The sequence below is a fragment of the Nicotiana tabacum genome, chromosome 20, assembly GCF_000715075.1.
Source record: "Nicotiana tabacum cultivar K326 chromosome 20, ASM71507v2, whole genome shotgun sequence".
NCBI classification, from domain to species: Eukaryota; Viridiplantae; Streptophyta; class Magnoliopsida; order Solanales; family Solanaceae; genus Nicotiana; species Nicotiana tabacum.
In genome coordinates, this window is record NC_134099.1 from 29,675,445 (window position 1) to 29,686,593 (window position 11,149).

At 31.9% G+C, this 11,149-nt stretch overlaps 1 protein-coding gene across 1 annotated transcript; it reads left to right on the top strand.

Annotated features, from left to right (window-relative positions):
• Positions 1–6,758: 6,758 nt before the first annotated feature.
• Positions 6,759–10,767, top strand: LOC107821269 (uncharacterized protein At1g27050). Its single transcript, XM_075240101.1, has 3 exons — positions 6,759–7,106; positions 9,518–9,587; positions 10,718–10,767. Exons 1-3 carry the CDS (start codon positions 6,759–6,761, stop codon positions 10,765–10,767), a joined length of 468 nt encoding a protein of 155 aa, XP_075096202.1.
• The last annotated feature ends 382 nt before the right edge of the window (positions 10,768–11,149 follow it).

The window sequence follows — 11,149 nt, forward strand, 5'->3', positions numbered from 1 at the left end:
TGAAGAAAATAAGTCTAAGATTACATACCTATAAATTTGTGGTGAAGTTCTCTTACAAAAATCGCCCAATTTGGAGTTTGGAGGAAGAAGTTATGAAATTTTGGTGAAATCCCGAGTGTTCTATTGCTGTTTAAACATCACTGGGCAGGCCTTCATCGCGTTCGTGATAGGCCTGTCGCATTCGCGATGGGTCAGGCCTAGGTGACCTTCGCGTTCGTGTTCGTTGGCTCGCGTTCCCGGAGCTTCAGCTCCTGGAGCCTTCGTGTTCGCGGTCAGATGGCCGCGTTCGCGTAGAACAAATGTGAACCCCTCCCCCCAGGCCATTAGCCTTACGCGTTCGCGAGTGCCTGGACGCGTTGACGAAGGGTACTCCCCCCACAGCATCACATGTGCGTCCCAAGCTCCGCATTCGCGAAGAGCAAACTGGTACTTGAGGAAATTGCCTTACGCGTTCGCGAGTGGGACTACGTGAACGCGAAGAACAAAACCTCTGTGCACTAAGACAGCAAAAACCTGCAATTTTTCCTAAGTTCAAAACCTTCCGAAACCCATCTGAAACTCACCCGAGCCCTCGGGGCTCCAAACCAAACATGCATACTAACTCAAAAACATCATATGAACTTACTCGTGCGATCAAATCGCCAAAATAACCTCTTAAACAACGAATTTAGCATAGAAATATAAGAAAAATTTCAAAACTTTCAAAGTATCAATTTTTACAACTACGGGTCCGAATCACCTCAAACGACTTCCGTTTCTTACCAAATTTCACAGACTCATCTTAAATCACATATAAGACCTGTACCGGGCTCCGAAACCAAAATACGGGCCCGATACCATCAAATTCTAAATGCATTTTATTTCCAAAACTCATAAATAGTTCCAGAAAATAATTTATTTAAAAATTTATTTCTCGGGCTTGGGACCTCGGAATTTGATTCCGGGCATACGCTCAAGTCTCATATTTTTCTACGGACCCTCCGGGATTGTCAAATCACGGGTCCAGGTCCGTTTACCCAAAATATTGACCGAAGTCAACTTAAATCCATTTTAAAGTCAAAATTTATTATTTTTCACAGATTACACATAATGACTTCCCGGCTACGCGCTCGGACTACGCACTCAAATCGAGGTGATGCTAAAAGAGGTTTTTAATGCCTCAGAATGCAGAATTCATTTTAAAACAAGTAAACGAAACCCCTTCTCTACTTACAGGGTTGGGTAACACCGGAATCGAGGCAGAAGAGCCGTCAACAACACCAAAACCGAAGCAACACAAGCACAGACGCTGCATTGGGAAGACGCGTAATAATGACGCGTATGGCATGACGTCATCCTACGATAGCCACACCAATCATAGCCCCGCCTCCAGTTCGACCTCGACCAATTCGATTCAATCGTTACGACCAAATTTCCTCTAAACGGCTACGGACAAGATCCGCTCATCGAGGACGTCCAAGATCCCGACCTCAACAAGAAGAGGGACTAACTGTATTGGTCAAAATTTGGATTAGACTTAATAGTTCTAAATGAACATGTTCAAGGATTAAACTGACCACAGCATAAGGGCGAGGAGTCGTCTTAAGAGAGATTAGCGCCAAGGTCGAGTAACGGGCATATGAAAGTAACGGTAGGATAAGTTAGAATAGAAAAAGGTCAGTCGTACTTTTTTAGGGTTTCTCAGGGATATCCTATATAAATAGGAAGAGATAAAGAACAAAAAAATGATCTTCACTTTTTGATAAGGGCACATTGTAAAGGGTTGACTAGAGAGAATATACAAAAGCTTGTTCACTGATTATATTGTTCGATTTACGTTATTCATTCACAAGATCCAAAGATTCCTTATCCATTTTCATTTTCTATCACCCCACGTTGTTGTCAGGCAGGAAAATCGTCCAAGTCACCTAACATTTGGGTGATAAATTCCTTCTTATTACATTTATTGCCATTATCTATATTTATTGCATGTTTCTATAACTACATTCATTGACAATCATCGGTCATATACTTGATATTTATTATTCTTGAACACGATCTCATCCCATTGATATATTCCAACTTTAGATTTAGAACTTATTATGTTTAACTAGGATTCATCCTCTATTTCCGTATTAATTATGTTTATATTTAGTATTATTTCCCCATGTATATTTCTTATAGAAATGTTATCAAATTCTTCTTTATATATTTAAACTTTCATATTTAGTCAAACTAAAATACATTAACCTATACTATATTAAAAGCACGAAGGCCCTTAGCGAAATGTCGTTCGCCTTTTTTACTCTTTAGAAATTGAATTTACATTGGACAAAATTGTAATTTAAATTATTTTCCTAATATTTAGAAATTTATTAAAATTAATTAGATATTTGACTATGTAACAAGTCCTAATATTTAGAAATCCTAAGCACATACAAATACATGTAACATAGATAGTTACTTCAAAATACTCCGAATATCATTGGGTGGAGATTTAGTTACCTTAATATATAGACTTAGAAATTATATATAGAAACATAATTAATGGAAGTAGTTTAATGAATCTTATACTAATCTAAATAGATCTTAGACAAATCTAATCTATATATCTTTAATTAAATTTATATGTATATTTGTATCTATATCTATATCTATATCTATATCTATATCTATAATTATATATTTATATTTATATATTGATCTACTCATAGATTTTTTTCTATATTAGCTAGAAATATGGAGGTAAAAAATTAATTAAATCTATAATAGAAAAAAATAAAAATATATAAAGACGTAAATTGAGATAACCTATAACTATTTATACTTTGGAGTAAGTTAAAATATAAAATAAAACTAAAATTTACTTAAGATATTAAGGATTTATTGAGTTTAACAATTAAATAATTTCAAGCAGCAAAATAAGATCTTACATAAAGTATACAAATTATTTATAAGGTAAGAGAAAAATTAAATAATTAACAAAAGATATTTTAATAACAAGAATAATAAATTCATATTAATACTGATACATCGTGCAAACGAATATTTTATACGTAAATATTACTAAAACATTTAGATATAATGTGTTTGAACAATTAAGAAAATATTTTTCTATGATTATATTTGAATTAAGTTCAGTTAGTTTAAATTTGAAAGCATAACATAATTTTTTGAAAATATAGTCCAATTAAGAAAATAGAATGATAAAAATTATTTGAATTTGAGATGAGAAAGTTTTTAAAGTTTTATCTATATTATATTAGAATGAGTGTGGTAAAAATAGATACTAAATTCAAACAGGCTAATAAAAATTCACGTGACAATGTAACAATATTAGGTATTGAATAATATAAAATAAAAAATAAAGAATAAATAGAGAAAAAAATAAAATTCAGATTTTTTATCATAGAAAAAGGGCAAAACTTATTTAAATTTGAGATGAGAAAGTTTTTATATTATAAGAAAAAAGTCATAATATAAGTCCACATAACTCAAGTCTAATAGTTAAAATCAAAAACTAAACAAATTGAACAACAAAAATAAATTAGAGATAATGTAAGGACATTTATAAATCATAAATTTAGAAAATAAAATAAAACAAATATACAATACTTAAAAATATTATTAAATTTTAAATAATTTAAAATTTTTGAGTAATGTTTTTAAAACAAAATAAATATTTATTTCATAATTAAAAAAAGTATATATTTATCTTATATTATTAAAGAAAAGTAGTCGATAATGATATTAAATAAATTTACAAGTTAACGAAAAGCCACATAAAATGTAGTAAGATTATATATTAGATTAAAAAAATAGCAAAATTATGTTAAATTATTAGAAATTAAAAGAAAAAACTATTTGAATTTGAGATTAGAAAGTTCTTAAAACTATGATGTGAATGCTCAAATTATGGATAATACCACGAAATTGAAGTCTTACTTATGAAAAATAAAACAATAATAAAAAATCAAAATTTTAAATTACAAAATAAATTTCTAATATAGGTAATTTTACAAAAATTAAATTTGTATCTTAAAACTAAAAAAGAAAGAAAATTTATGTAAAGAAATAAAATGACAGTGAAAATATTATTACAACATTTAGATATAATATGTTCAAACAATTAAGAAAATATTTTTTATTGATTAATATCTGAATCGAGTGCAGTTAGTTTGAGTTTGAATGCATAGCATAATTTTTTAAAAATGCAGTCCATTTTAGAAAGTAGAATGATAAGAATTATTTGAATTTGAGATAAGATTATTTTTTAAAAAAATATTACGTAAAGAACTAAAATGACAGTAAAAATATTACTACAATATTTAGAAGTAATGTGTTCAAACAATTAAGAAATTTTTTTCTATGATTAAATAAAATTTTAAAAATACAAAATAAATTTCTAATATTGGTAATCTTACTAATGAAAATTAAAAATTAAATTGTATCTTATAGCTAAAAAAGAAAGAAAATTTAACTGCATCTAATACAAAATTAATTATAAGAGAACTCAATACATTTGGAACATGATAATCAAATAACTTATGTATTAATATTTTAGACTAATTAAAAGTTACAATTTAAAACAAAATATGACATTATTTTGGCTCTAGGTAAAACATTAATATAAAAACTAATTAACATTTGTAGTAGGGAAGAAAATGTACATAAAAAAAATAGAGGTTGTGTGAGGATACTTATACTTTAAATTAATTTAAAAATATATAAAATAAAATAATTAAATTATATTTTAAAATATTATTGATAAATTTAAATAATTAAAATATTATGATTAAATATTAAATAATACAATAACTATAAGAAAAGAACAAAAAAAAGATTTATGTAAAAGTGATGTGATGAATAAGATATATTTGACTTCCAGATAAAAATAAAGTGATGATAAGAATTTTGTTAAGATAATATTATCTAATGTGCTGAAACAAGATATATCACAATATGACATGTTTAGTATTTTTTAATATCGACAGGGGAACGAAATACAAGTACCAAAATTAAGGGGTTAGGTTGCTACAAATATATATTAAAAAGATTGGTTGTTCACTACGAGATTTGAACAATAATTTCATATCATATTTCATAATTAAATTCTCATGTTATATAATTTTTATCTGAGAAGTTTATATTTTAATGTAATTTGTACATGATTCAAACAACTTACATCGCAATTTAAAATGATTTGTCCGCGCATCGCGCGGGTACTGATACTAGTTACCTTTAAAACTCAAAATTTAATTGAAGAAGAATGTTACCCTTGCATCATCTTCAAGCAAGTTAAAGCCAGTATCTTTCTTATGAAGATGCTTTAACCCCCACATCTGATATAGGTTTAGAATTGATACACATACACAAAATTATAAAAGCAAGAAGTCATTAAATTAATTGTTGATCAATTTTTACTCTTTAAAATAGATTTTACATTAGACGTTGTCATTAAAACTTCTTTTCCCTAATATTAAGCCTTTGAAATTAATTAATTTTTTACTGAATTCTTCCTTATTAGAAATATTAAGTCCTATGATATATACTTTGAATTGATTAAATTTTATATTATATACTGATAGTAGAATTACATATTAACCTCACTAATTGCCAAAAATATTATTAATCTCACTTGTAATAATAAAACAATTGACTGCGGAAATTTAATAGACTTACAATTTCAGATTCTATTTCAATGCTTTCTCTTGGAATAAATAAATTAGTCTTTACATAATAATACATAGGCAAATAATTAATTTACAGCTACAATTTTGATCACATAAGCATGTTATGTAAGTTGATTGAGAGATAACAAGGTTTCTGACAGTTAATGAAGGTAGTAGCTTTTGATTTTTGGTTTTGGTTTCAGGTTCTACAAATTACAATAACGAAATAATTATGACAAGGAAAACCAACAAAATCTTTCAATTTCATATTTATTTTACTATGCTCAACATGACCATATTAGATTTTTTTATTACAATTATCTTATATAAATTATTTTCTTATTTGAATTATATAACATAATTGTAATCTCTTCGATGTTATGTTTGACCGATATAGATGAACTATATTCCATTTCTCTTTATTTTTTGCGTTCATTCTAACAAATGATAACCCCCTCTATTTTTTAATATTTAGTTATTTATTGTAAAATATTAATTCGATATTAGTTACTTTTAGACTTTACATTATTATTTATTATTTTTTAAGAACCATGTGACCGACCTCTTCATTTTTAAATCTAAAAAAGACCAATAGATTTTATTTTTATCTCTTATTTAATAAATCTTTAAGGAATTACGATAAAAGTATTTTTGTATATATTACTTTTTATTTTCAGTATTAGGTCAAACAAATAACAACAATATTATATTCATAAGAGAATCCCACATCTATCCTCAAGAATCACAATAAGACATCTGGTGACTTCTATGGGGCATGATTTCTTTCTTTCTTTTGCTAGCTAAATGGATGGACATTCATTATTTTCAGTTATTTTTTAATTTTTATTTTACAACTCATACACTCTATGTAATAATACTTACATAATTTTTTAAAAAATCATACTCATTTAATATATGGTTACGCGACCTAAAACTAGTATGAAATGAAACGGAAAGAGTACCTTATAACTTGTGTACAACCTGTCCACAAACCAAACCAAGATTGAGAAGGATTTATACAGAACTGAAAAAAAGGAATAAACAGTCCAAATCTCTTTCGTACTTCTCATAGCAGCTTAAACTTGTACACCACGAAGCCCAAAACTCATGGGCCGGAAGAGAGACAGAACCCACTTCAACCGCCACGTCCCTTACTCCTTCCCCAAGCGCCGCCGTCCTCCACCTACCGACGCCGTCTCCGACGACCCTTTGCCGTCAAACAACTCCTCTTCCACCACCAAGCAGCAGCCCGGTAATGTGGTGGTTGTTGGGGTTCCTACTGATTGCTCAGTGCTTGACCTTAAATCTCGTTTTGAGATTTATGGTTCCATCTCTCGCACCCGTATGGACCCCAATGGTCTCGCTTACATCACTTTCCGTTCCTATGATTCTGCTCAGTCTGCTGTTAATGCTGCTGTAGATTCCTCTTTCCCCATTACTCTCCACTCCAAGCCAGTATGCACTCTTTTTCTCTTAAAGTTATATCTTCTAATTGTAGAAATTCTTGCCAATATTGCAACTTTATTGTTGATTTTTGATCTTTCGATATTAAGATGTCTAGTTGAATCCATGGTTCTGTAATTTATACTAACTCTCAGCTTGGCCAAGAATTTTGGTCTGTGGGTATCACTTTATTTGGTATAATTGTGTTGATTGAATTATATATATGGACAATGTAAGTAGTTTTTGCACACCTAAAAGTAGAAATTCTTGCCAAGTTTGCAACTTTTTAGGTTTAAATTCTTGTTTTTTTTGAGACTAAGAATTTTGGTATGTGAGTATCACATTAGTTGGTATAATTGTATGGATTTTAATATTACACACGGACAATGTAAGTAGTTTTTGCGCAATCATTATAGTTTAACAGGTTGTAGCATGTTACTTACCATCTCGGATAAGTAACTCGTGACCTGACAGCTCTGAAAGTCTTACTGTAACTGGTTTGTCTGGAAATATACGTACCCATATTTTTCCACCACGACGTGCATTTCGTGTCATTGCTCGTCGGCCTGCTTCTATTTGTCTAGATGTAATCCAAGCAGGTTCAAGTGCCTGAAGAGCATATTTACCGAAAGAAATATGATTACCTCGATGAGATATTCCCTTCATTATTCCTCTATGTTGTTTACGGAATCTGGTTCTTTTGGGGTTATAGTTGATGGTTGTTTCTGAATTCCATCTCTACTACAGAACCGGACTTGAGAGTTTCTTCTCATCCAGCTCCTCGCGAATAAAAGGATTCCAAAAAATTTAATTTGAATTAAGCTAGAATAGTCAATCTTAAGTTAAGATATATATGTATTTACTGAGTAATACCTTGAACGTGGGATTCTTTGAGATTTCATTCAATCTATTAGTAATTTGTATATCTTGTTTGAATAGATAACTAAACTTTTTAGTTTTATAAATAGAAATCTAAAAAAAAATTGTATTATTATACCAAATCCTTATTTTGTCCTTTATTGTATTGTCCTAAATTTTGCAATAAAAAAAGTTTTCGCGGGCGAATATTGACTCTTTCAATCCCTATTTCATTTATAGGGTTAACTCGTGACTTCTCAGATCTCCGAATACATGAATTAATCTCTGGTTCGTTCCGCCATCCCGACCAGTGAATCATTAAGATTCCTTTTTCAATAGAATCTTTTGCATTCACAAGTTCCGTCGTTCCCATCACTTCTTACTTAATGGTTAGGTCCGAATTCTACAATGGAGCTCAGAATGAAATTGGTTCTTGAGTCAATCTTCTCAGTCTTTATTGGCTCGAGGCATGTTAGTACAAGGCTGGTTGAGCCATACAAGGGTAGGGAAATTGTTGCCTATGATGATATTCTGTAACTTATGGTCATGTTTATTGAGGGATTGCCTCACTTGTAACATTAGCGATATGGCTTTCTCAAATAACATTAGAGCTTTTATTTATGAGGTTAGGTAAAAGGTTGAGTTTTTGTTGCAGATTAGTTGGGGTGATTTTCAGTTCTAAATGTGTTTTCAGTAAGGTTCAGATCTTGTTTTTTTTCCTTCTCTGTGTAATACAAGCATTAGATAATAATGATGTACTTAAGATTTTTTTTATTTGAGTATGTAATTCATATATGCTTCTGTCTTAGCAAATAAGATACTGTTCCTTGATTTGGATTTTGTCCAAAAGATAGATGTTGTTACTGTTCTTGGGGTTCCTCAATACTTGTACTTGCAGCATACAACTTGGAAGAAGTTGGCAGCGGTGATGAGCTTCACATTACATTTTTTGCAGCTGCAACCGGGATGTAGAAGAATCCGCTTTTCCTGTCGTGGCTTTTAGCTTGTGTCATATATAAAAAGGCAGTTGCAGTTTCCAACAAGCAGCCACTTTCTACATAATCTTGTAGGGCTAATTCACCCTGTGTTTATTGTCTTAATTGGTACGTAATGATGGTACTCTTGATGGCACCTTGAGACCTTCCCTTTTGCTACTTTCAAGGTGACTATGACAAAATGTTGTTATTCCCTACCTTATGGGTGATGAGTTATGAGAGTTCTGTATGATGTCTGTTAATGTTGAATCGGATACTCATTTGTTATTGTGTGCTTACGAGAGTCGAAGGATTTGTTCTTTAAGTTGTACATTAAAAATGATAAGAGGACCATCTTGAATCCTAGCAACTGGAGCTTCTTCATAGTTTCATACTCATTTGCTGAACAGTATCATATGATGTAAATGAAGATGATGCTTGATTACAGGTTTTTTTTGGGTTCTATATAGGCCTCCCCCTCCCAACTTCTTGCTTTGTCGCAAGCTAGGTGAATTTTTTTCTTTTCCATAGGAAGAAGCGTCATTTTGTTTCAGAGGAATATCTAATCTAACTGGCTCTGTTATGCTGCAGATTGCTATTGATCTTTTGCAGAATTTTGTGTATTATGAGTTGCATTACCATCAATCAGAAGAATTTCCAGGTAAATCACTGTACATCCTTTGCTCAACAGGGGTATGATCGTATAAGGCATTCTCTGGGAATGAACCAGAGAATCAGGGATAAGGAATGGTGTCGCGGTTAAAAAAATTATAACTTTGGGTAAATATCAAGTCAACTGTAAGACATGAGTATGTGAGAGAAAAATGGATGCTGATGTTATTTGCCCCTGTTGTGTTAAGACTGAGGGGATAATGGAGTACTTATTCTATAAATTTGTGACATATAATAACAATATACCCAGTAAAATCCCACTAGTGGGGTCTGGAAAGAGTAGAGTGTACGCAGACCTTACCCTTACCCAAAAAAGGGCAGAGAGGCTGTTTCCAGGAGACTCTCGGCTCAATAGGGGAGACAATAATATCAGAAAAGAAACAAGAGAAAAGACATGTAACAACAAAATATACCAGAAAGAAAATAATCAAACAAATAAGTGAAAGGACAATAACACAAAATTATGCAAAATAACAATATGAATACAACAAAGACCGCTAACAAACCTAAACGAAACTCTATCAGACTACCCGGTATAACTAGGGAAGAACTCTCGACTACCCCCTAGCTTACCACACTAATGCTTGGAGTCATGTCCTCGGAAATCTGAAGTCGCGTCATGTCCTGCCTGATCACCTCGTCCCAATACTTCTTAGGCCGCCCTCTGCCTCTTCTCGTACCTACCAAAGAAATTTGCGACATATAATAACCTCTAGAAATTGACTGGTTGGAGATGGATAAGTGTGTTGATGCTTTTATTGGCTCAATCTTTTTCTAGCAAGAATGAGAGTGAACTGGTGGCTCTTAGTCTGATCATAATGTCATTAGATAGAATACCACGGGCGACCAGTGTTTCAAATTCTAGCAGATGCAAAAGAACTAGATGATTTTTTTCCATTTGCATAGGTTTTGGTGGATAGAGTTACTTGATACCCGTGCTAGTGGGAGGTAGTCGATACTTGGTGGAACTATTAAATTGCGCGCAAGCTGGCGGCACATACACCATTGTTACCAAAATAAAATAGAAATTGATGTTACTTCGTAGAAAGAAGAAGAATGTCATTATGTGGTTCCTATGCAAAAGTAGGGAGGACTGGACATCTTATGGGATTCATGCAGAAGAGGTACTTCCTCTTGACAAAGCTGTGTTTACTGCTATGTATACTTAGAGGCTCACACAGTGTGCTCTGCCCGTGCATTCTTCTTCAGCTGATTGTATAAGCATAAATGAAAGCCGATGCTTCTTTTTGCACTGAGAAATTGTCAGCTGCAAGTGGTATCGTTGCTAAAACTCAACATAAGAACTTTACTTCAACCATGGAGTACTACTCGGGGATTATCGTACTGCAGAAGCCTGCAACCGCAAGGTGGAATCTGATGAGCCAAATGTTAGTTACATAGGTGCAGGAGAGCTATTTTTTGCTGATTCCGGATTAATGACCGCCTTCCAGATAAGGGTAAGGTCTGCGCACACACTACTCTCCCAGACCCTACTTGTGAGATTATATTGGGTTTTTTTTGTTGTCGTTGTTGTTGGAGTATTGACCGCAA